Source organism: Rhinoderma darwinii, chromosome 11 (genome assembly GCF_050947455.1).
Source record: "Rhinoderma darwinii isolate aRhiDar2 chromosome 11, aRhiDar2.hap1, whole genome shotgun sequence".
Taxonomy (NCBI): Eukaryota; Metazoa; Chordata; class Amphibia; order Anura; family Rhinodermatidae; genus Rhinoderma; species Rhinoderma darwinii.
Genome location: NC_134697.1, coordinates 63303495 through 63331151, shown reverse-complemented (window position 1 = coordinate 63331151; position 27657 = coordinate 63303495). Strand labels below are relative to the sequence as shown.

The 27657-nt window shown below is 39.8% G+C and overlaps 2 protein-coding genes across 5 annotated transcripts in view; one reads left to right on the top strand and one right to left on the bottom strand.

The window, feature by feature from the left end:
• The window catches only part of VSIR (V-set immunoregulatory receptor), a 47600-nt gene extending 30144 nt beyond the window's left edge, over positions 1 to 17456 (bottom strand). For both annotated transcript variants that reach the window (XR_012851059.1, XM_075841679.1), the window contains exon 1: positions 17291 to 17456. Coding sequence is in view for 1 of the 2 variants with exons in the window: in XM_075841679.1 (XP_075697794.1) it covers positions 17291 to 17378 (88 nt within the window). In the remaining variant the exon portion in view is untranslated. The remainder of the gene's footprint in view (positions 1 to 17290) is intronic.
• CDH23 (cadherin related 23) overlaps positions 1 to 27657 on the top strand; it is an 818455-nt gene that overhangs the window by 714461 nt on the left and 76337 nt on the right. For all 3 annotated transcript variants that reach the window (XM_075841683.1, XM_075841681.1, XM_075841682.1), the window contains exon 37: positions 25937 to 26158. In XM_075841683.1, coding sequence (XP_075697798.1) covers positions 25937 to 26158 — 222 coding nt within the window. The remainder of the gene's footprint in view (positions 1 to 25936; positions 26159 to 27657) is intronic.

Genomic DNA, 27657 nt, shown 5'->3' with positions numbered 1-27657 from the left:
TGGACATGAATGAAGAGAAGTGTATGGCGCTGATTGGTCAGCGTCATACACTCCTCTTTAGGGTATGTTCACACGATGAGAGGCATGTACGTGTGAAAAGACAGACTGTTAACAGCTGCCTCGTTTCACACGTAAATGCTCCTCCTCGTAATTTACGAGGCGTCTGAGACGCTCGTAAATCTTGAGCTGTGCTTCATTGAGTTCAATGAAGAACAGCTAAAATTACGTGGCAAAGAAGTGCCCTGCACAGCTGTCAAACGACGACGCGTAAATAACAGGTCGTCTGCACAGTACGTCGGCAAACCCATTCAAATGAATGGGCAGATGTTTGCCGACGTATTGCAGCCCTATTTTCAGGCTTAAAACGAGGCATAATACGCCTCTGAAAATAGGTCGTGTGAACCCAGCCTTGAAAACGAAAAAAAACGCCCACTTGGGCTTTAAGAACAAATATGCATAACACTTAAAATGCTCAGAACTTTGTCAAAAATAAACGTATATTTTTTAAAAAAACAACACGTTACTTATCCACATTAAATCGCCTATTAGATTAGGTAGAAGATAAGGCAGTTACAAAATGGTGACAGAGCCTCTTTAATTAGTTTAATGCTGGTTCCTACCATCCCCAGGTATATGTAGGCTTAGTCCCAGTTCTGGGTGTATGTGCAGAGTAGGTCCCCACCTATGGAGGACGCCTTGTCGTGCCAGGTGGGCTCACACCATTTGATTCCTGAAGGAATTTTGAGGCTGATTTTTCCGCCAGCAAAAAACTCAGTGTGAACAGGGCCTAATATATCCCACCCCTTGACTGGTGCCATTGTAATGACATAATCAATGTTAATCACTTTGCCTGTCAATGGTTTTAATATTATGGCTGAACGGTGTATGTTTGGCAATTTTAACATATATGTTCAGGACGCAACAAATGTATAAAGGGTTCTATGACTTGTTCATAAATATTTTGTGAGACCTCACAATAAAAAGATAAGTGTGGTGCATATGACATTATAGTGCAATTCATGCATTGTAATATGTTTATCATTTTTGTAGTATTAGCTTATTTGTCCTGTCCCAAAACACTTGTATGTGCATGTATAATAGAGAGAGAGATTTCTATAGTTTGATTATTTTAGTAGCCACATACAGCATTTGAAACAACCCAAAATTTTAGGTGTCAGCAGAAACTTTCTAGTCGTCTGGATTCACTTTTCACCATTAATAAACAGATCTATAATCATTTATAGAGCCCAACTTCAGTATCACTATGGGAAGTGATGCAAGCTTGCGCAACTATTAGAAACAATGAGGTCTAGACATTTGATGTAAATGGCATATAATTTATTGCTTTAGCCTTGCACAATATTATGACTAATTTGTTGCCAGCAATAAATAGGTTTCCCGAATGAAAGCTATTATAAACTATAAGGAAAGAGTTAGAATAAGTGAAGATGAACATGTATATCTTCATAATATTTCGGTGCTTCATTTCTTTTTGGTACCAATCACCAGTTTGCTTTCACCACAAGGAATCCTACACAGTAGGGCTGGGCAATTAATGGGGAAAAAACCGTAAACTAAATTCAGCCCAAAAATTAATCGACGTCATCTTGCGCATTTTGTTTTTTCCAATTATATCCTCATCTTTAGGATGCAGATACAGCTGAATCCAATGGTAGAGCAGTGGGCCGTAAGGTCCCTTCTCTGCCATTCACTATGTATCCCTGGATGCGAGGCAGTGACGTCATCGTGCCTGTCTGACCTGAGCTGCACAGACCGCAGGAGAAGAGGGATTTCCTCCACTCGTTGTTGGAACGGGGTTAGGTGAGTATGCATATTATTATTATTTTTATTGGGGCTGTGTGGGGGCAGCTATATGAACATTATACTGTGTGGAGGGCAGTTATAGGGGAATTATTCTGTGTGAGGGCATTATAATGTATGGGGCAGCTATGGGGCATTATACTGTGTGGAGAGCACTATGTGGGCAATATACATTGTGGGGGCAGTTTCAGCGGGTATATTATATACAGTAGTAAACAGAAGAAGAAAAATGTGCAAATGCATAATAGTCTAATTCACAGGCGCTTTCCTTGATGTTTTTCACTGCATTTTTTTTAGGTCAACAACTTTGCAGTAAAATGTTACTTTAAAGTCTATGGTGAATTACAGAAAGCACTACATACAAAGCGTTTTAGTTTTTAGGGTCAGTGGCAATTTTTTCAAAGTGCAACAGGCTCTGGTTATGGCATATTTTTTCTTTTGTTTCTCGTATAGACTTCTCTATAGGATGTCGCAGGTCAGGTAAAGTCGGCAGGCGGCAGGCAAGCATAGTCAAAGCTACAAGCAGAATCAAGACACAGGAAATCCAACAAAGGATAAAGCAGGGTATTTCTAGCAAGCAAATGAAACCTAATTGCTCAAGCAATGGTGGACAGGGGGTGGTCCCTTTTATACCTGGTAAAGAATTTGGCATGCACTGGTCCTTTAAAGGATCAAGGGTCAGCACACACTATGGAGTGCACGAGGTGCAAAATGAGAGCGATGTCAAGGGAGGCCGCCACCAGAGGAGAGTGATGGAAGAATGCAGTACAGGCCAAGATCCTGAATCTGGCATGAAGAGATAAATATTTACGGTGGCGGGGAGCGGCGGCCGTTACATAAGAATTCAAGATCTCCACAAAAAAAGCTAGTAAAAAACGCTTGAAATTCTTGCCATTTTTATTTTTTAACTAGAACACCCCTCTTCATGAGGAGAGATCCAAACAGCAAAAATGCCACAAAACTGGCACATATGCATACACCCCTAGGCCAGGGACTTTTCGGCCATTAGTGAAATTAATTGTTCATACATACATACATACATACATACATACACAGACATTGAGCGTTTCATAGGAATGAACAGAGAAACTGACTTCTGGCCCAAACAGCAGATGCTGTGGGAATCAATGAGTTCAGGGGTCACGTTATCTAACGAAAAGAGAATGAAAATACATGAATAAAGCCCTCAGTAAGTTTTCTAACTTAACTAATGTTTATGCCATTACAATTATCAACCGGGGAGGAGGGGGAACAAAAAAGTTTTTCTTGGAATGCTCCTTTAGGCCAGCATCACACACAGTTTTTATGCAGTTTTTGGCTCAGTTTTTTAAACCAAAGACAGAAGTCCAAAACAAAGTAAAGATATAAAGAAAAGACTGATGCATCTCCTTTCTTTTGTGTTCACTTCTGTATTTGGTTTAAAAAAAACTGAGCCAAAAACTGCATCAAAACTTTTTGTGTATGAGATCCTGGCCATAAGGTATTTGTATAGTGTTTGTATAAATTCCAGCAGAAATGGTTTGCATTAAAGCTGGTGGAGTGTCGAGACTATAGTCAACCCTTTAAGGAAGACTTGATTTTTATAGCATATATATATATATATATATATATATATATATATATATAACCCCTAGGATATATAAATACAAATCGACATGGGTATTGGGAGGGAGTAGAAAGTAGTTATGTACCACCTAGGCAAGTAAACAAAAGGAGAAAAGAGATCACTGACCATTCGCAAAGGTACTAACAAGTGCATGAATAAAGAAAACTTACAAGAGTTTGTAAGGTATTTTGCAGATAAGTACATTGTAATAGTTCATCACCGCTTTAACTGCTATAAGGAAAGGCAAGTATCCCAACCCAACTTGGTTGTGTGGCGTTAGAGGACCAAGGTTTCTCCATAAATGTAATCAATCGTTGCCACAGTTTGATAAACTTCACATCTGATCTCAATTCCCAACTAGATTTTCTTCCAACCTATCTATTTGTTCCAGCTTATTAAGCCAAAGATCTGTTTTTGGTGGGTCTTTGCTTAGCTATTTCAGTGGTATAAGAAGTCCAAATTGGTTATCACATTGTTTTTGTCTGGGACCCATGTAGAGTGAGGCATCCATAGCAGGACCAACTCAGATGTCAAATGGATAATAGAGGCACATATGGATCTTACGGCTTTCTCTATCTCTTTTCAGAATGTACCTATAGCTGAACATAGCCAGAATATATTTAGCAATCAGCCGGTATCTGAGCCTCAGCACCAGCAAAGATCAGAAGTTGCTAGCTCGATTTGTTTTAAAAAGAGGGGGGGTTTTATACCATCTAGTCAAAATCATAAACACATTTTTTTGGATACGTGCGCATCTAGAAAAACAATGAGATTTAGATTGCATTAGGGCTATTTTAGATTCGGTAAACTTTCTATCCATTTTTTCCCCCAAATTCTGTTAAAGGCCAGGACTTCTGAAACGTTAAGGGATAAAAGTTAATTTTCTAATATAAACACTGATCTTTGTGGAAAGGCATCTTCTACTAGATGTTTTTCCAGCCAGGTTGGATCATTAAATGATGGGAATTGAGTTACAAAGGATTTGCAGGAAGAATTAAAGTTTGCTTACTGCTGAAAATTAAATAAAGTACCCTTTATGGATGATAAGAGATGAGAAGGTTTGATGATTTTGCCTCTTGGATCAGTGATGAGTTTGCAAATGTGTTAAAAAAAAAAGGTTGTGATTTTCACTGTGTTGGTCTCAACAGGTGAGGCAACAGTCTAGCTGGCATCATAGCCGTGAGATGGGGGTCATGTTTAGAGTTCATATCTTAAAAGGTCCTAATGGTACCTTGAGAGATGTGATTAGGGATTGTATGTGTTTTTTCACTGTCCCACAGACAGGGCAACACATCTAGACCCAATGAAACCAACTCAATGTCTAATCCAAGTGGTCTGAAGCAGGGTCTACACAACTGCAGCCACCTGGCCAAGTAAACTACCTTATAATAGGTAAAGATGTCTGAGAGACCAAACCCTCATTGTTTTTATTCTTTTCCCTTTCTTAAGCAAAGACAAAGAGTGACTTAACTCGTTTAAAAAAATTGAGTAAGAGAAAGATGGAGGCCATTTGTAACACATATATAAACTTTGGAAATATTAAAGCTTTGAAAAAGGTTTTTTCTCCCCATCTATGAAACAAATGGTTTAAGACAGACACTGGAGCTGATTGTGGGTATTATTCAGTGAGGGGAGGTAGTTGGCATTATATAAGTGAGTGGGGTCGCTAGTAAATTGCATGCCCAGGTATTTTAGCTGTGACAATTGCAATTCAAGGAAAAGTATTTTTGGGTTTTCGTTATGATTTTGTTTGTTGCAGATACATTTAGTGCCTCTTATTTATCATAGGTAATTTTAAAATTTGACAGGGCACCAAAGCTGTGAAATTGATCTAATATATGTTGATGTTCCCCAATTGCCTGGAGCAAGGTCTTCGTTACCAGGATAAAGAGACTTGGCGACAGTGGGTAGCCCTGTCTGGTGTCATTTTGAATCTGAAATTAACTAATTCATTAACTTCCCGTGAACTAAAATGGAAGCGGAATGTGGTTGATAGCATGTTGTATGACATGTATAATTCAGGTAGAGTTTTGCTTTTCTTCACTCCATGGAAAAAATCCAGTTTGTTCTGGATTAATTCATTTGGGGGAGAAGGTTGCATAATCGTTTAGCTGGAAGTTTTGCCAATATTTTGATGTTCAAAGAAATAATTTGGTAACTCAAACATTTCTCCAAATCCTTTCCTTCTGAAATAATGATAGTTATTGTGGCTTCCAGAGCTTTCTCTGGTAGTGGAACTTCCTTCATTAGAGCAGAGCACCATTTCACAATGTGAGGGAGAAGAGTTTTCATAGCAGACTACCGGTAGGCCGCCCAGGTATGGACTCTCACCCATGGGCATCAAGAAGATTAGTGAAATTTAGTTATTTTACAGAAAATGGTGTCGGTAACTCGTTACAGTTCGGCTTGCTAAGAGCGGGAAGGGTAAGGGCATTTAAAAAAAAGAGTTCATTTTAGGGAACACCCTTGGTCAGAGGGGGGGGACACCATACCACTCTCCAGATTACATAAAGAGGTAACATTTATGAAACTCTACTGCTATTTGTTTAGTAGAAGAGACTCTTGTACCCAAGTCGGTTTGTATATGCTTGATAAAGTAATAATAGTTTTCCAGAGACATGCCATTAGTCTGTTCCTTATATCCTCATGTGCATAGTACCTGAATTTTGCATATTGGAATTGTTTGTCAGTGGTCATGTTCAGATGATTCTGTAGATAATGTCTGTGATCAGTCTTTACCTGTTAAGAGTGGGACCGCTTATATATGGACTCGAATGCACATATTTGAGATGAGAGAATTTACCACCTTTTTTTCTTCTTTCTGGCCCCTAAGGCTATGAGTTCATCCCAAACGTATGTCTTATATGCCTTACTCAACAGTGTTTTGTTTGACATCCTAGACCATGTTTTAGATGGTAAATGGCTAAATAGGCGGGAATAAGGACGTGATCAGAAATAGTAGAAGGTCCTATGTCTACTTTGTGTACTAGATCTATATGGTTGGCAGAAATAAATCGGTAGTCCAATCTTTGAAAAAAGTTATGTACAGCTGAAAAATACAGATGTGTGATGTAGCCACCATGTTTAAATGAAATAAGCAAAATGCTGGGCCTTTTGGAGCCTACTGAAGTTAATGGAAGGAAGGGGCTGAGGTACATGTAGATGTGTCAATAAATGGGAGCCACATTGAAATCTCCCCCAACTAATCTAATACCCTCGGCAAATGCATTGGATTTGATCAGCGTCTTTCTAATTAATTTAGTTTGCAAAGAATTAGGAGCATTTAAATTTGTTAAAGAAGTTATAACATTTCCAATTTTGCCCTCAACAAATAAAAAAAGGACCCTCAGGATCAGATTGCATCACTGAGTAATCAAAAGTAATTTGTTTATGGTAATGCTAACCCTCTGGATGATCCATGGAAGCAACTATGATACGAATATTTGAAATAGGTATTAGACAAGGTGGGGATCTTGCTCCTTTCAAGTAAGTTCCTTGCAAAAAAACATATGCCCATATTGTACTTGCACAAAAGGGAGAATATTTGCAACCTTTTTTGTGAGATATTAAGACCTCTAATAATAGAATAAGTAATAGCTACCATAGCCATTCTAATAATACAGTACTGTGCAAGGAAATCTGAGTGAACCGGTGGTCTATGTAATAACATTTATCATTACCTTTCCTAAAGGAGAGGGTATAGAACGGTAGGGGGAGGGGTATGACCAACACGAAAGTGGAGGTAATATCTATATATAAATTCAGGGACAATCTCCCCAGTTTTGGTTCTTTATCCATAGCAATGAAGGAAACTAAACAAACAGTTTATGAGAGCCGGAGATGTGGGGAAAAAGAGATGCAATGAGGCCTGATCGATGATGACAGTTCCTATCTTTCTAATTTTGAAAAGGGTGTAGGCTCTAGAAGACTAAGAACATTCAACTTAGTTTCCAGTCTTTTGTCTCCGAACATTCAGATTAAAACTGTGAAATCGTAATATATAACAAGGCTCAAATACAGTATATAGCAGGCAATTAGGGCCAACTGAAAAAACAGGTAATGCACTTAATATATATCCCATACTTATGGTCCTTCAGTGCTTTGTTCATGAACTTGAACAATCTCTCATCCAGGCAGTTCACGTTCAATGTTTTGAAGCTTTAGGGGACTTGGCTTTACCTGCTTTGGTCCAATGTTCCGCCCTCGGTAGTTTCGGTAGAGTTGGGCAAGCTAGGATAGCTTGCAGCCACGATGGTATATGGATCGGGGGTTTGCTCTAATTTTTTCAGGGTCTACATGGTGTATCATTTACCATTGTTGGCGAAATGGATGCAGCCAGCAAAAGGGATCTTATTGATTTTCAGGTGGTCAATTAGGGCCCTTTTACACGGGGCAATTATCAGGCAAACGACCGTTCACAGAACGCTCATTCCCAATCATTGCCCTGTGTAAACAGGGCAACGATCACCCGATGAATGAGCAAACACTCTGCAGCCTAAAATATTATGATTATCGGCAGCACATCTCCCTGTGTAAACAGGGAGACGTGCTGCCAACATGAAAGAAATGTATGGGGACGAACGATCGTAGTAATGAGTGCTTGTCCCCAAACATAGCTAGCTGCTTGTGAAAGGAGCAAACAAGCCCTGATCAATGAGCTGTCTCGTTGATTGACGCTCGTTGTTATGGCCAAAGTGGCCTTAGTAAGCATCTCTTATTCAACGTGAAAGATGCTAGGTCCTGGAATAGGGAGTTTTTCTCATTTTTTCACATTATTTTTGTGGCGACTCCCGTTTTTTTTGATCTTCAATTAAAGTCAGTGCCATGTTCGGAGAGTCAATTTGCACATGTAATTCTATTCTAAAGCTGCGTTGAACTCTATCATCGTGGCTTGAATGGACTCCATGGCTACTACCCTGTGCCATATCTGACACACCACCATTCTTATATTTGAAAGCTCTTTCATAACTATTTATAGAGGTTATGCGAGTGTCCTCTTTATAAAGAATGCAGACAGTGGAATAATATCCGACTCGCGTGCAGTTTCTGTTGGATACTGTGTGCTGTCCAGGTCTGATTCTTCTGCTGTGTCTAAGCCAGGAACAGCCAGAGTTTCACCAACATGAAGGAACCTTTGCTGTGAGGAGCGGCATTAGAAAACAGTAACATCAGAATACCACAGTATTATTATTGCTCAGCTTTTGCTGTAACTCAATGAACGTTAAAGGAGAGAGTCAGGGTATGTTCACACGGCCTATTTACGGACGTAAATCGGGCGTTTTTGCCCCGAATTACGCCCGAAAATAGCGCCTCAATAGCGCTGACAAACATCTGCCCATTGAAAGCAATGGGCAGACGTTTGTCTGTTCACACGAGGCGTATATTTACGCGCCGCTGTCAAATGACGGCGCGTAAATAGACGCCCGCGTAGAAGAAGTGACCTGTCACTTCTTTGGCCGTAATTGGAGCCGCTATTCATTGACTCCAATGAATAGCAGCGCTAATTACGGCCGTAATTGACGCGGCGTTCAAGCGCCTGCACATGTCGGTACGGCTGAAATTACGGGGATGTTTTCAGGCTGAAACATCCCCGTAATTTCAGCCGTTACGGACCCTCGCCGTGTGAACATACCCTCACACTCATTCACAGCTTCACTTCCCTGCTTTTCCTGCCCGTTGCAGCCAACATCATCCTCAGCTATTTCAGATATCGATGGCATACTCTTTTGGGTTTGTCATAAATATACAGTATGTAGTCGAAAAGTCCATTTAAATGCAATTTATTTCCTGTGTATGGAAATTTGGTTGCTTTTTAACTTTGCTCCATGGCACCACATTGACACAGACTATCGCTGTACTCTAGTGCTTTCTGGTCATTTTTTGACACTATAACCTCCATGCACTCCAACAAGTGAAAAATAAAGTCAAAGATCAACTGAATTTTTATTTTTTTATTGCCCCTCTGTGTTTCCCTAATTACGCTGAAGATCTGCTCATTCAAATCAGCTGCTACGCATGAGCACAAGCCCACCAAGAAAGCAGTGAATGGAGAGCTGATTTCCATGACAACAAATATAGAAAGATTATAGTATACAAGTAAATAAACCATTAGTAATTAAAGATTATATGGTAGCGGCCACAAACACAAAGGATATTTTAAATAGATTAACAATCCAATATTGTTTTGATTGTTTAACAATAATTTTAAAAATCAATACAATAAAAAAATATAATATAAAGATAATTTTAGAACTGTAGCTGCATTACTTTTATGGTCATATATCAAGAAAATCATCATTCTTATAGCAACATTTAGACAAGAAAGTTCCTTATCAAATCAGACCAAAACCAGAGGTCAAGCTTTCTCCCTTCCTCCCTGCTCACGCTTCTTCCCTTCCATTCTCACTATAGTCCTCCACCTCTTTCTCCTGACCAGCCACACTCACTGTCTTCCTTCCTCCGTAGCAGCTTTTTCCCTTTTCTCATCACCCAATCTGATATCCGAAATACTTGTATGCTTGCTTGTAGGAGCACTAGAATTATTGAGAGACTTTGTACTATTACAGCGTTGACAACCGGGATCCTGCATAATGGCCTCTTTAAGACCGTACAGTGCTGTGTGGCCCTTGCTATGTATAAATACGTTTCCATGACAATGCTATGTCCTCATAGCCTACAATAACGGTGAGGTCAGGTTTTTCTTTCCTTACACAAGGAAGGATTTGGAAAAAGTACAGCTTTTATTGTTACTGTAATCATTCTCAATTATATAAACTCTTCTAATTTACAAGAAAATAGCTACTGAACTCTATGAGCCTGACGAGTGTATTCTAACGCACCGTGTACAGCCAGGTACAGTATAAGATGATGTCACTTAAAAATCACCCTCCCTCGCCCTCCAAAAAAAGGTATCGTATCCTTACAAAGATAAATAGAAAAAAAAAATAAGCACTGAATTGACAAGTGGTATAAATGATAAAAAAAAAATTGTCTAGACCTAAAGCCCAAAACAAACTTTTTTCCCAAAAATTTATAATAAAGAAAGCATCACACAGCTACATAGTGTGTATAAATAGTTGTCTACACATGTCCCTATATGTATATATATTACCTGCATTCTTGGAAAGACGTACTTTGAATGCCGCGCGCGCTATATACAAATGAGGTTCTTGGAGTCACAGAGGTGGAGCTGCTTGGGTGAAGAGTCACGGTGGCCATTCCCTAATAGCGCCCATTGTTTTATAACGCCCAACGGCTTGATTGATATACCTCACGTACTCTTCTGACATCTTGGTCAGCGGCGTCAATGAAGCCACAATGGGTGTTATTAGGGAAGGGCCATTGTGACTGTTCACTCAAACCGCTCCACCTCCATGACTTCAAGAACCTCATTTGCATATAGCACATTCGGCGTTCAAAGTACGTCTTTTCAAGAATGCGGGTAATGATTATACATAAAGAGACGTGAAGACAGCGGTTTATACAGTCTATAAGGCAGTGATGGTGGTTTTCGATCCTAAATCCTTTTGACAGGTTTGCTTCAAGATTATTAAGAACTAACACATGTTCTAAACAATAAAGAAGTGTCTCTCTCTCCGAGGCCATAATGGACAAATATTTCCCACCTCTTTGTTCAGTATTTGAACTCTCATCATTATCATGGCCTTTACAATAGCACACATTTTTAACAGACAACTATTTGCATACCTAGTGCTTTTTGAGACCATGGTCATTTTCAGAGACTATGGCTGCTTACACATGTTGTGTTTTTGTTGCTTTTTTGAACTGTTGCGGAGAAAATGCATCTAAAAAATTAATGTGTTTTGGGTAAAATTGCATTTGTTTTTTAATTATCCATGTGTTTTACAAAGTGTTTTAGCTGTAAGTCTATGAATTGTAAATTTAAAACCGGGTTACAGCTGAAACTCTTTGTAAAACGCATAGGTAACTAAAAGAACATATGAATTTTTTTAATGCGTTTTTATTCCCAACAGTTCATAAACGCATTATATGAACCCAGCCTGAAAGATGTTAACAATTTAAAGTAGATGAACATAATTTTGGGTGGTTTCCATTTTGATAATCTTTTTTTAACGCATTTTTTAAGCCATTGTTAGATGTGGATCGTAAAGGGAGGGGAAATATAAAGGGAAAGATTCTACTTCTCTTTATTTAATCCACTCCTGGTTGTGGATTAAAAAACTGCATCGAAATGGCCCTTCATGTTGCTTTTATTCCTACTGACCGTCAAAATCTCTGCAGAAGTTGTGTTTCTTAGACCTTATAGCTTCTAGTGAGATATAGATGGAAATTGTGTGAGCTTTTTTGGACGATGAGATCTCCAAAAGGCCATGGTTTTATATCCTAAGTCAAAATCCTCTTTAGGGTATGTTGACACAGGTCGAATACGCTGCAGAAAATTCCGCCGTGTATCCAACCCAGAACACGCTGGGAAATCCAGACAAATATTCGCACCAAATGGTGTGCGGATATTCAGCCGATTTGCCCGCTTTGGAAAATAACCCACAGGAAAAAAACACTATACTCACCTCTCCTGAAGCCTCCATAGCAATGCATTCTCTCTACAGCCTGCCTCATGTGATCACATTTCTTCGCCTGTGATTGGCTGCAACGGTCAAGTGATGAAATGTCATCAGATGAGACCGCCTGTGCACAGATAAGCCGGAAAAGCAGGGATCTGTTGCCATGGGAGCACCATGATTGGTGAGCATAGCATTTTGTTATTTTTCAAACTTTGAAAAAGTTTTTTTTGGCCCGAACTTGCAGAATTTGCTGCGAAAACGCAGCGTAATCGCAACAAATTTTGTGACAAATGCTAATTGATCTTAATGGGGAATATCTGTAACTAATCTGCAGCGACTCCAATGGACATGCTGCGGGTTTAAAATCTGCATCGCAGGTCAATTTCTGAATGTATTTGCTACGTGTGAACAAACCCTTAAAGGAGAATATCCTTCCCAAAGCTCCAGCATGAAAACACTGCATTGCTTGCTACGGCCAAGTTCACATGTATATTTGTATAAGTATATTTGTTTCCGATTTTGGGCAGATTTCATTAATCCACAACAAAGCACAGTACATGGCATGTAAATTGGGGTTTTATAAAACAAAAGCATAGAGGAGCATAACTGATGTTGTTATATCAATGCATTTCTTTACCATACAGAAGTAGTATAAAGCTGTATGGTACCTCTATATGGCACTGTATTATAGTGAGATTTTATAGGAAACATACCTCCGATGGAGCATGCCATAAATGAATCCTACAGAAATAAAACCTCTGTATACCTCTTTCTGATATCTGAGGCACAGATTTCTATGGGTACCTTATATGCTACCTGTGCAGCTGCACAGGGGCCCAGCAGGTAAGGGGCCCACTGTCACCAATAAAAGCAGTTTCTTACTGTCTATTACATTATATGTAAGGGACTGATATAATGGCAATCTGCCAAAGTAGTAAAACATAAGAAGCTATATAAATTTGGTATATTCGGAATTGTAACAACCTGAATAGTAAAGTTATTATGCTACTAAGACTACACGGCATACGGTGGAAATTGAAGATTCAAGAAAGAAGGGGCGGAATTTTTTTTGTCCATTACCTCCCAAAAAAGTTAATAAATACATATTATGTGTACCCCATGGTGACATTAAAAACTACAACTCGACCCGCTAAAGCAAGCGGAAGAAACACAGACTCCTAGGTAAGTATAGTTTGTTTTTTTTAGAGTTGCGTTTTTTTTGCGGCAGGATCGCTGTGAACCCGCCGCAAAAAAAGCAACAACTGCTATTTGTTGCGGGTTTTACCTCCCATTGAATTCAATGGGGAAAACCCGCAGCAAATATGCAAAGATTACGTAAATACAATTGACATGCTGCGGAATAAAATTCCGCACCGCAGGTCCATTTTTGAGCGATTTTTCAGTTCAGTATTTATGCAGCTATTACTGTATTCTGCTGCGTTTCTTCCGTCCGGAATTCCGGATGGAAAAAATGCAGCAATTCTGCTACGTGTGGACAAGCCCTAAAACTGCTTGATTTCAGTTCCTTCCCCAAACCAATGGATAGTCACTAAGAGTATGTTCACACGGGCTATTTTCGGCCGGCTGAAAAATCGGAAGCAGAACGCCTACAAACATCTGCCCATTGATTTCAATGGGAAATATGGCGTTCTGTTCCGACGGGGCATTATTTTACGCCTCATTTTCCAAAAACGGCACATAAAAAAACACCCGCGATAAAGCATGTCACTTCTTGTAAAGTTTTTGGAGCCATTTTTCATTGACTCGATAGAAAATCAGCTCCATAAACGGGCGTAAAAAACGCCGCAAATACGCAAGTTGCTAAAAAAAAGGTCTTTAAATCAGGACTTTTTGTTTAAGCGTGTGAACATACCCTAAGTATGGACAAAGAAGGGGAAATAGGTGCTGAAATTGGGCAGCATTAGGGTATGTGCACACACAAAATCAAAAACGTCTGAAAATACGGAGCTGTTTTAAAGGGAAAACAGCTCCTGATTTTCAGCCATTTTTAAATCAAACTCACGTTTTTCACGGCCAATTTTGGAGCTGTTTTTCTATAGAGTCAATGAAAAACGGACCAAAAACTGCTCAAGAAGTGACATGCACTTATTTTTCGCACTGTCGGAACAGAACGCCGTTTATTCCCATTGAAATCAATGGGCAGATGTTTGGTTGCGTTCTGCCTCCAATTTTTCATCTGTTTTTCGGGATGTTTACGGCCCGAAAAACAGCTGAAAACACTCTGTGTGAACATACCCTTACTGTGTGACTGTTTATAAAGAGGTTGCAGCAGTGTCTGGTGCTGGCAGTAACCCACGCCTCCCCATCATGATTGGTCCAAACAGAAACTTTTTAATGCGAAGTGTTCCGTTTTTTGTTTTTGTTTAATGTCATGTGGACATCATATGAGCCAAGGCAGAGAGTTGCAAACAAGCAGCATCTCACTCTAGTGAACCCGGTCCTTCATTTGAATAGCTACATTTTCGCTGCGTAAACAGATTTTATTTGTCATGAAGGTTTCATATAAAATTCACTTTCAGTGTGCTTTACCTTATACTTGTCAACAGTCTTGATTTGTTTATGCTAACTTGTATTCAAAGAGGGTGTTCCTCGATGGAATGGGGCACGGCTTAAAGGGATTTGCCCATCAGGGACATTTATGGCATAGCCACAGGATATGCCATAAATGTCAGATAGATGTGGGTCCCACCTCTAGAATGAGGCCCCTTAATCCCCGCTCTACCTTTATCGGCTCCCGCTGCATCCCGGCCACTTCCTGATTAGATGGTCGAGAGTTACGAAAACAGCGTAGCTCACTGTGTTGCGCTGTTTCTGTAACTCCTATAGAAGTGAATGGCCATTATGGAAACAGTGTAGCTCGCATGCTATGCTGATTCCGTAACTGCCATTCACTTCTATTGGAGTTACAGAAACAGCGCAGCTCAGTGAGCTACGCTGCTTCCGTAACTCCTGACCACCTAATTAGGAAGCAGAAACAGAGAAAGGTAGAATGGAGTTTAGGGGGCCTCTGGGACATCTATCCGACATTCATGGCATATCCTGTGGATTTTTTAGGCGGAACCAATAGAGTAGTCGACTGCGCTATTGATCCTGCCAAAAAACAAACCTTACAGAATGGAGACAAACGGTAAGCATTACCATTGAAATCAGTTGTAATGCAAACGGAAAGCTATGGTTTCTGTTCATGGGTTCCGCTGACGGAAAGGTCCGATGGAACCCATGAACAGAACCCCGACGCAGATGTGAACGAAGTCTTAGTTTGGGATGAAAACACTGTATAAATAATTGGGCATTCTTCTGTACAGTGGCCAAATAGTTTTCTAATTGCTGGATGCTTGTAAAATATTTGTAAGCGTCACCCTTCCGTTCATGGGTTCCGTCAAACCTTTCCGTTGGAGAAACCCATGAACGGAAAGGCAAATTGAAACCATAGCTTCCATTTGCATTACCATTGATTGCAATTGTAATGCTTCTGTGGCAAATGGTTTCCATTTGTCTCCGTTCCGTAAGATTACCGTTTTAGTGTCAGAAACAACAGTGTAGTCAAGGAAACAGTACAGCTCCCATACTCCGGAAACAACGTAGCTTGCTGTGCTACACTGTTTCCGTAGCTCTTATTCACTTTTATGGGAGTTCCGGAAAAAGCATAGCAAAACACGATCGGCTGTTTCTGGAAAACCTATCCACCTCGTAACTCAGTGGCTGGAGCCTAGCCTTGTTCTAGAGATCGGTGCAGGTCTCAGAGCTGGGTCTGGGTCTGATCAAGGCCTCAAAGATAAAAAACTCCCCTGAGGCCATGTTCAGACGTGGCGGAATTTTTCCGCTGAAAATGTTGCTGCAGATTCTTTGCAAATTTGCAGCAACATTTTCATATTTGACAGGTAATTCAGACGTTGTAGATATCACAGCGGACTTGCTGCAGATTTCAGCCTTTGCAATGCAAATGCTGAAATCCGCAGTGAAATTCCGCTGCTTCTACGCAACATAATGTGCATGCTGCGGAGGGAAAGTTCTGCACCGCAGCATAATTTCCGCACAGTTATTTTCCGCAACGTCTGAACTAAGTTTCCTAAAAGAAACAAATGTAAAAACCGGCTGCTGCAGAATTCCACTGCGGACTGTCCGCCGCGGAATTCAACAGCAATTCTGCCACGCGTGAATGTGCCCTAAGTAACAATGTCATCAAATGTGTTGAGGATTTAAAACAGTGTTCATTTGAGGGCACAATACAAAATTAAAATAGCTTACAATATACAGACTTCACCAATACCCATCACCTACAACTCGTCTCTCATGTCACCCGCCTCCTCCCACCTTGTTTATAGAGTTGCGTGATGACGTCTTGCCCACAGCAGGTCACGCCAGTCACTTCTCATCACAGTGACATGTCTGGCAATAAACCTGCCTGCTCACTGGATTTCTTCCTGGCAGTGCTGGCAAATGGGGCATCATAACTTTAACCAAGGAGAACAGAACTCTAAATTGGTAAAAGAAAACAGAATCTTTCTCTGACACATTACAACTTGTGGAGGCCCCTGGGCAGAATGCACTTGTTGCTCTCTCAATCATCTGGCTCTATTGAACACTGGTTGTGAGGAGCACTTGATGATTTGACATGGACTGATTTTTGCCTAGATTTTTATGACAGTCGGTTGTCATTTCTTCTCATGGATGATGCCCCACAAGTACCATAAAGGTAACCTTAGACCGCATTAGGATGCACAAGTTTTAATCTTCCTAACTCAATCTAAACAATGAAAACAACTGTCCGGCTGCTGTGTATTATTTGCACTTAAATGAGCCCAGAATTATCTGACAGATCCCGTCCCTTCTAGAAGTGGAGGAATCAACTGACGGCACCGAAGCTGGTCTTTAACTTCAATTAGGAATGTGTAGGTCATAAGGTCAAGGTGCTAATCACATTTTCCTGTAAAATATTCAGCCTTTTCCATGACTGGTGGGTAATAAATGAGCAGTTCTATGCAAGTTATAGATACAAATGTTTTTAGATCATGGTAGGCGCTGACTAGTGCTGAAGGCAAGGACTCCTACACACCAAGTTACCACTGTTTATAATAAAAAACATTACCCCATGATAATTCAAAGTGATCTACAGTCCCTGTGGTTACAATATCATATATATGTGTGACTATTACCCATTTGTCTATGGTGTCCTACTTCCTCTAACTTCCTTCACTTGCAAGTAAATTAAACAGAAAAGCTTCCTCAGAACTGAAGTGAATACAAGCGCGTTAGAGTCTCCCTTGGCAGAGCTAAAACACAAGTGTGTTTGTCTTACCTTGGTAAAATGCCAGGGACAAGCAGAGCAAGCTCCAACATTTCCATAAGCTGCAGGTGGGATGGTGAGACCTCCTGGAGAAAGTCATCCTTGCCAAAACTGTAACGAGACTGCAAGGCTTTTCATGCCTGTTGCACCATTTCAAATGAAGTGACACACAGCATTGCGAGAGTCCAGAGTTGAACAACAGGAAATTTCATAGCTTGTTCTACAATATGTAAAAAATCAGAAAGAATACTGCCCCCTAGAGGCCAAAGATAAAAAGGACAGTCTAGAGTATTTACATTTTTTTTTGTGTTTTAGTATACAAGCCTTTTTTTTTTATTTAGAAACAGCTCAACTCAATAAACTGCACATGATGTAATACACTGTGGATATCAGAAGTTAAATATTGCAAAAGTCATGTCTAGTCAGTAACTATAGTGAATACATCATTCCTCCAATGGCAGTGTGAGTTGCAGCAGACAATATTTTATTACATGTATTCCAAGTGTTTGGTTCTGTTTAAAGGGGTTTTTCAGTGAGAAAGAAATGATGGCCTTTCCTCAGAATTGGCCATCAATATCTGATCGGTGGGGGTCCGAATCTCGTCACCCCCACAGAATATCTGTTTTGAAAAAGCTGCTGCGCTCTGTGAAAGGGAGAAGGCTGGGACACATGCTACAAGTGTGTCGACAATTCACAGTATGATCAGCGACCCGAATGAACAGGAAGAAGCACTCACATAAGCTCCGCGGCCCCTTCAAAACATCCGATCGGCAGGGATACCTGTATTAATTAATGTTCACACAAGTTGGGCTGTGAACCCCGGAGAACAGTCGTTTTGATGACACAACCGGAGATATAACAGTTAAAGACACCGTCGGGAATGGGAACTGTATATGCATTTAGGCCTTGTTCACAAGGCACTCCAAAAAAAACATGAGTAAACGTGTCAAAAACGCTAGTGTTTAACACGTTTTCGTTGCTTTTTTTATGCGTTTTGCGTGCACTTTCTGCGTGTTTTTTGGTGCGTAATTAGGATTGACTATTTTCCATTGACTATGGAAATTAGGCACATTTTCAGCGCCACAGAATTTCCCCGATGATGCTTTTTTTACCCGACATGTTTTTTAAATACGCTTGCACTAACAATGCGCTTTCCCATTGAAGTCAATGGGCAGATTAAATCATGCATTTTTAATGTGTTTTTAATGCATCAAATACATGCCACGTGACCTGGGCCTTAGTATACAGTTTCCATTTCTGACTTTGTTTTCAATGGGTAATATCTCCATTTGTGTCACAGCTAGCGATCTCATCTTTCATATGCCACCACAGCCGGAGATATGGCTGTTTGAAGTGATCCCCCTTCCCTCCAGCCTCAGTCTCTCACACTGTGAGAAGCAGCTTCATGCTGATAGGACAGCGTCAGAGGCTGTGAGGAGGCTCCACCTCAGGACAATCGCTGTGAATTTTTTGTATGTGATGTTATTCCTTAAACCATGAGGTAACAGAAAGAACTTGTCTAGTTTTCCATTAATGCTGAATCAGAACTCTCGCTGCTAGGTTAAAAAATCAGGCAGAAATAAAGAATTATTTTAAGGAGCCAGTACCAGGAGGACCGATTAATCATTCTGTATTAGGCTTCGTTCACATCTGCGTCAGGACTCCGTTCATGGGTTCTGTCGGAGCTTTCCGTCATGGGAACCCATGAATGGGATCCAAACTAAAACAAAGGGAAACCATAGGTTTCTGTATGCATCACCATTGATTTCAATGGTGTCAGATCCGGTGCAAATGTTTTCCAAATGCAACTTTATATACTTAGAAGCGGACTTACAATATGTGCAGTTGCCGACTAGCGACCATTTTATTGGCTACATAAACGAGCAGATCAGCCGATGAACAAGCGTTTGCTCGTTCATATGAGCGCCTGATCATTGGCCCATGCAAAAAGGCCTTTACTGTCTATTACATTGTATGTAAGGGAATGAGCTAATTCATTTCATAACTCACAATTATTGGTGAATTGTTAAAGAGACAGAAGAGGCTGCTCTATGCTGAGATATTTGAGACCAAGGGGCCCATAGATTGTTCTTGCACGGGGGGCTCTCTGCTATTTCTGATCCTGATTATATACTATACATAATAAATATAAAAGCAAAGGTATATAGTAAAGTTTTTGAGCCAGAATAGTGGGATGATTCCATTAACATTTTTTATATACCACAAAGCATTGATATGATACTCTTCCAGACAAAAAATGTGTGTGTATATATATATATATATATATATATATATATATATATATATATACACTGTATATATATATTTATATATTTTTTTTTAAGCCAGTATATACAGATCTATTTATAAAAAAAATGGCCATATTTAGGCTGTTAATAATGTATATGTATTTTAAGTTTAGGATCAGTCTGTATGTAGCAGGAATTGTAGCATTAGAGCTTCATAAAATGTCCTAGTACTGACTGTCACTTTCAACGATCTTTTCAAGAGAAACACATTTGGCTTTTGTGCCTCAACTTGAAGAGGTTCTTTATGCTCTGTTGGAAGCCTGGAATAAGAATACAGCTTTCTTACTGTTAGAGGCAGCACTGTATTCGAAAAGCTGTCCCTTTTGCTTTTAATAGGAATCTCCTTATCAGGCTGTCATTTACATAATTCCCTGTATTAACTTATACAAGAAACACAACTTGCTTAAATTTCAGTGAGCACATACAGTATATAGTATATAAAATATACATCGTAAACCTCTTCACCTGCAAATGTAAATTGAAACCCATTGCCACTTCTTTAAACAACTTATTTAGCATTAAATATCATTAACCATGTGAGTACCTTCTATGCTGTTTTTTTGTATTTGAATATCTTCCTATGATTTGCCTTCCAAAGTTGAATTATACAGACCCGTCCAGACTCTCTTGATCTGTCTAGGTCCTAATGTCTGGTATTAAAATGGCACCTGGGACATTTAAAACTCTTTACTTAATTGCATTTTGGTAATTAAGTTCATTTAGTTTAATTTGAACAGGATCTTTGGCAAAAGGAACACATCAAAGCATGTTATTCCATCTCTGCCCTCTTGACTGTATGCCACCCACACACAAATTTACTACTGCATTCTGTGGAGACACGGCGTGTGTTTGATAAAAATGCATGATGTTATTATAATAATTACAAGTAAATTTATTTGGTAGTGTTACATTTAGAATTAATCAAACATGGATTGACGAAAACATACATTCCAAATCACAATGGTTGTCTCATTATTGAGGGTAAAGTATAAATAAACAAGAACAATAATGCAACAGAAGAATATATCTTTTCAAAATAGTGATTTTTGAACAAATAAATTGCAAACAAATTTTTGTTCAATATTTTGAGTCTTATTTTCACAGAAATAAAGCAATCCAGCAATTTGTTGAAAATGTAGCATACTGTACCCCAAAAGCATGATTTCTTTACATATAATCTTTATTAAGATTATCATTGAGAAAAATCTATTGAGTTGTGGGTAGCTGTTCAGTAGGACCCTGTTCATGCAGCCAACCCTGGAACCAATGTATCAGCCATTAACCTCCATCCACACAGATACGAACTTAACAGATATGTATTATGCAATGTTTTCCGTGAGTCAATCATTGATGTTACATCAGTGGGGGTCTGATTCCCAGGATACCTTGAAGTCTAGCAGAAAGAAGGGACCTTTCACTGTACTTCAGTACCAAGCACAGCCACACTCGTATGTATAGTGTATTGCTTGTGTTGCGGAACTCACTGGTGCACCATAGCTTCTTTATTTTCTTTCATACAAGGATTATCTATGAGTGAAATATTGCTGACCTATCCTTAAAATTGGTGGGGGTTTAACCAAGATGCATAAACCCTTTATTGTTTTTGCAAGCCCAGCAGCTTGTCTGTGTGGGTGTCTGTGCCTGGTGCTGAAGCTCTGTTCAGTTCAGGTTAATAGGACTGAGCTGCGGTACCAGGTACAGCCACACTCGTACGTGTGGTGATGTGCCTATGTATGAAATGAAGATGACATAAAATTCACTAGTGTTCCATGGACACTTCATTCTGCTGATCAGTGGGGGTGCTGATGAGCGGACCTCGACTGATCAAAAATTGATGGTGTATCCTAACCTCAGGATAGGCCATCAATATTTGACTCCTGCCGATTAAGGAAAGAAATGAGCCATACTTTCAGGTGTAAAGTTCTTTCTTAAAAGCTATTTTTCAGATGACTCTAAGGGTATGTTCACACGCACTATTTACGGACGTAATTCAGGCGTTTTACGCCTGGAATTACGGCTGAAAATACTGCTTGAAAGCGTTGGCAAACATCTGCCCATTCATTTGAATGGGTTTTACGATGTACTGTGCAGACGGTCATTTTTTTTACGCGGCACTGTCAAAAGACGGCGTGTAAAAAAGATGCCCGCGTCAAAGAAGTGCATGTCACTTCTTAGAAATTATAGATTTTTTGAAAAAAATATATATGTAAAAAACTGGATATTTTGGAAAGCGCTACATAAGCAGAGTGATGCTGATAAGCGGGTTTATTGTAAAACAAGGATGGGCAACGCGTTTCAACGCAGAACATGCGTCTTCGTCAGGCCAAAATGAGGTATGAAAAACGCAAGACATACACCTTATATGCATATGTGGATGAGGGGGAGGGGATAGGAGGCAAAAAACCGCCAAACATGAAACAATCAAGTACATAGATAAAAAACAGATGTGACTGGACGCACAATCATAAAATGCAGATCGGAGTGATAAAAAACAAAGAATGCAAACATATAAAAAAATATAAAAACCAGAACCGGCCTGGTTTTTATATTATTTTATATTTTTATATGTCTGCATCCTTTGTTTTTTATCACTCCGATCTGCATTTTATTATTGTGCGCCCATTCTGTACCTCTATATTCAGTGCCTAATACCTTTTTATATACCTAATGCTTTTTACAATTGTGACTGTTTACCTGATGACGTCAGTCACATCTGTTTTTTATCTATGTACTTGATTGTTTCATGTTTGGCGGTTTTTTGCCTCCTATCCCCTCCCCCTCATCCACATGTGCATATAAGATGTATGTCTTGCTTGTTTCTTACCTAATTTTGGCCTGACGAAGACGCATGTTCTGCGTTGAAGCGCGTTGCCCATCCTTGTTTTACAATAAACCCGCTTATCAGCATCACTCTGCTTATTCTTCATATAGAGTAGTGCTTTCCAAAATATCCAGTTTTTTACATATATTGTAGTGACGGGGTAGGGAGACAGACAGGTGAGCCCTAATCTACCCGCCACTCAGTCCCTGCCTACTTGCACGGCCCGTCCTAGGCGACGGCGTACAACTGGGCGACGGTCCATACGCTCAATATGTGTACGCAGAGCAGGAGCGTAGTCAGTAAAGCCAGGGTCAAAATGAAGCAAGGTCAATAATAATAGCAGGAGCAGCAGAGCCAGGAAAGAGGAAAGAATCACAGGCACAGACAAGCAGGAAATGAAGGTATAACGCTGTGATAGGTTATCCCACTCCTGAGCCTACCAGCCTGAGTGGTAGCAGATCGAGTCACTCTATCAGACCTAGGAGCAGGTGCATACTGATTAACCACGGGCGTCGACACAGAAGCTGTGTCTGGCAGATCCTTTACATATATATATATTTTTTTTAAATATATAATTTCTATTTACTTGCGGCTCATTACCATTGATGCCGGTACCTGGATACTGAAAGCTGCAACCTGGTTACAAAAACGGCCTTCCACTCTAAGCTGTACCTGCCAGTACGAGCTTTTACGGTGAGTCTAAAAACGTACCACTACAATTCATCGTTCTACCTATCAAGGTTTATCTTGCACCATGTGGCGCTGTGTACTTTTTTCTTTTCTCAGACATCATGTCACTTCTTGAGATGTAATTGGAGCCGTTTTCCCTTGACTCCATAGAAAAACAGCTCCAATTACGTCCGTAATGGACGCTGCGAAAAACGCCTGCACATGCCATTACGTCTGAAATTCAGGAGCTGTTTTTGCCTGAAAACAGCTCCGTAATTTCAGCCGTAATGGACGTGCACGTGTGAACATACCCTTAGTCTTGTAGCTGAGGTATTATTTAGTGGCATTGAGCGTATTTTAACTGCTCATTTGCAGAGTGTGTTGTCTTTCGTTCACGTTCAAGCATCTCAATAGCGTGTCTAGACTTTTATCCATCTTGTTGGTATTTATCATCTTCCTCTTTTTCTTTTGGACTCTTCAGAACATAATTTGTTTTGTTCACTTGGATCTGCTGAAATGTGCAGAATAAAATGGCATCAGTGTTTAAAGTTGTGCTTTACAGTGCAGTCATAAAGCCGAAATTTTTGTCATACTTTCAACCACATATTTTGCCATTAATGGGAACAGATCCTATTAAAGGAAAGTTAGGAAAACCCAGCAGTGTTAGCCGGCATTAAAGTTCAAATGTATAAATTATTTTCTTTCACTTTCTTTAGTTTCCATCTTTCTCAACCATTCTTGCTTAATGTATTATCACATAAAATGTAATTTATATTATATATTATGTGTAATATAACACACAGCGTGACTTTACAGAATGTTGTGACATACTACAGAAAACCCCTTGGCGAGATGTTGCAGGGGTGTGTATGCAATACGCTCCATACGAAGCGGTTCATAGCTGTATATTTTAGCTGACACCCTGCTCTAATGGCCGAAATTAAAGATTACTCCGTTCCCAGATGTTTAACTACTTAGATGCCCGGGTCAATAACAACTGCAGCATGTAAGCGGTTAGACAGAGGGAGAGCCCCCCCCTGTCACCCCATTGCCTCTCTGTGACACGATCATGGGGTACTGATGGGTTGTAATGGCAGCCGGTGGCCTAATGACCCCAGGTCTGCCATCTTTGTAGTCCTGTTAAACCCTGCCAGACGCAGGGATTTATAGGATAAAGCTGTCAGGACAGAAGTAAAATTCTTCTCAAGTTTTTTTAATTCATCATACATAGTGCCCACAAAAAACAAGCCATCATACTGCTATATTGACGGAAATATAAGAAAAGCTAACGCTCTTGGTTGGTCGGGGAGAACAAAAGGAAAATGTAAAAACAAAAACTGGCTGTGACACCACAGATTTAAGAAGCTGGCATCCTGGGCAGTTCAATGGCAGATTAAATTTATAAATGAAAAAAGTAAAGTAATGCAACTTCAAAGATATTGGGGATAATGGAGATGACATCTGGGCAGAGTAATGCAACTTGGTCGCAGAAACAGCAAGCTTTTGACACTCCTAAGGTCTCTTTAAAGGATTTGGATGTACTAGTTACGAGAACGTAAAGATATAAAACCCAGTAGTAGACATTAGCTGCACAAACAATGAAGTAAAAACATAACACATGATTCATAGGCATTTCTATCATCAATGTGGGAAGGAGTTATTCAGGGTAGGAGTAGTTCGGAATGCTCTACCTCAAGATCAAGTAACGCTTAAAATTTTGAATCGAAATGCTCTACACCAGTGTTTCTCAACTCCAGTCCTCAAGTACCCCAACATGATTTGAGGATATCCTATAGAGAGAACACCTGTGGCAATATATGATATACTGACTGTAATTATAAAACTTGTTCAATATTAAGGGAATACTGTAGACAGGACCTGTTAGGGGTAAATAACCTCTTAACGCACAGTGATGTACATGAACGTCATTGGCGGAATGTAATTCCCACACAACTCTGTACATGTATATCACAATAATGGCACAGGCTCAACTGGTGTGCCTGCTCAACCACCAGGGGGAGTGTTCTGTGATTGACAAAAAAACGACAATCCTGGCTGTTTTAACCATTTCAGCTTCCTGTGTCATCTCGTTCACCACCACATCCTCTTTTTTAAAGAAAAATACTTGGTAAGTCTCATAAAGACCATGCCCACTTTTTCAGACAAAAATGAAAACCCCATTTAAACAAATTAAAAATCCATACATATGATGTTCCTGCTATTTTTTTTAAATTGGGGGTTATTAAATTGATAAATTACATTTTCAGAGTGAAGTTCCACTACTGTCAGTTTGTTCAGTGTATAGGAAACAACAAAAACAAGTTTTCCCAGTAGAGAATGTTGCCCTATGATTTTTCTAACAACCAGTCAGACGTCTGAGGACTTTCCCTGGGACATATGTAAGTTTGATTAAAATTCCAGTCACAGCTTTCGAAATTTCAGTATTTCTTTAGGGTGCACACCATCTTTTTTGGTCACTTACCCAATCTAGAAATGTGTCTATATTTGTGGGGCACTGGAAAAATCTGAAAAAATCATGAGGTGTAGATTTTGCACCAAACAAACTTCATTTGTGTGTTTACCATGTATTTTCTAATAGATTGCATTGTTTTACCAACTACCTAAAGTTTATGCAAAATTGCACTACTACAGAGAATTGTCAATATTCTGAATGTGATTTCCGTGTCATGAACTCATGCCAAACTTTGACAACTTTTATATTGACTTCAAATTGAAAATTTTACACTGAAGTGTTCAACAATTGTATAAAAGCCAGTTACACAGTAGGTCTCCTTTTGACATATGGAATTTGTAACCTGAAATACATCCAATTTATAGGCTGTGTTTCTCTCTTTGTAGGCAACAACAATAGTTTACGTGACGATCTTGGATGAAAATGACAATGCTCCCATGTTTGAAAGACTGCTATATGAAGTAACTTTGGATGAGGGTCCTCTGACACTTAACTCTATCATAATCACAACTACAGCTGTGGATTATGATGAGGGTCTTAATGGCACAGTAACCTACGCCATAATAAGTGGCAACCTTCAGGACACATTTACTATAAATAATTTCACGGTAAGATCTGAACATTAAATATTGTCAAATAAAATAACATATTTTAAGAGATGTGTGTCACCAGGCCCCCGTCCCGTGCCCCCCAAAGCTGCTTATACTGCTGGTCTAGTATTGCAAAAAGCTTTGCCCACATACCATTATTATATGTTTTGGTTCTTTAAAAAAATGGCAAAAATTAACTTTAATGCTGTCACACGCCATATGCTAATTAGGCACAAAGACTCCTCCATACCAAAAAGTGTCCAGCACTTTTATTTCTAAAGCCCTCCCTGGATGACGCAGCAGCTTGACAAAGACGTCAGAGAAAAGCAGAAGTGAGGGAACGGGAGGGACTTAGTAAGAAAAGAGCAGGACACTTCTTGGTATGGAGCACTCTTTTTGCCTAAGGGTATGTTCACACGTAGTCAACAAAAACGTCTGAAAATCCAGAGCTGTTTTCAAGGGAAAACCGACCCTGCTTTTCAGACGTTTTTTTACCAACTCGCATTTTTCGCAGCGTTTTCACGCCGTTTTCGCGGCGTATTTTACGTCCGTTTTTGGAGCTGTTTTCATTGGAGTCTATGAGAAAACAGCTCCAAAAACGTCCAAAGAAGTGTCCTGCACTTCTTTTTACGAGGCGTAATTTTACGCGTCGTAATTGCCGTACGACGCGTAAAATTACGCGTCGTGTGGACAATACAGCGTTCTACCCATAGAAAGTAATGGGCAGATGTTTGACGACGTATTTGAGACGTATTTCCAGACGTAAAACGAGGCAAAATACGCCTCGTATACGTCTGAAATTTGGCCGTGTGAACATACCCTAATAAGCATATGACATGTAGAGGCACTAAAGTTGATTTTTGCCATTTTGCAAGTGCCGAGACATGTAATAAAGGTATGCGAGCAATGCTTTTCACAATACCAAACCAGCGGTATCATCGACTTGGGCAGGCCACATGCACACTGCATATGATGTGCGGATTCTCCTGCGGCAAATCCGCAGCGTAATACAGTACCAGCAAACTAAATGAGATATTACGTAAACTTATCTACATGTTGTAGAATTTTACCGCACATAAATTGACCTGTAGTGCCGATTTTAAAATTTGCAGTCTGTCAATTTATCTTGCATCTCCATCTCAGAATTGTACCTAAGGCCTCGTTTACACGAGCGTGTTATACGTCCGCGCGACGTGCGTGATTTTCACGCGTGTCGTACGGACCTATAATAGTCTATGGGGCCGTGCAGACAGTCTGTGAATTTTGTGCAACGTCCGCTGAAAAAAAACTCACGACCTGTTCTATATTTGTGCGCTCGGAAATTGACCTGTAATGCAGAATTTCATTCCGCAGCACGTCAATTGTCTTAAACGCTGCTAATATGTTGTAGGATTTCCCGAATGAATTCAATGGGGATGTAAATTTCGCATCAAATAGCAGTTGTTCCGTTTTTTTGCGGTGGATTTGCAGCGATCCTGACGCAAAAAACGGAACTCAGAAAACTAAAAAAAAAATAT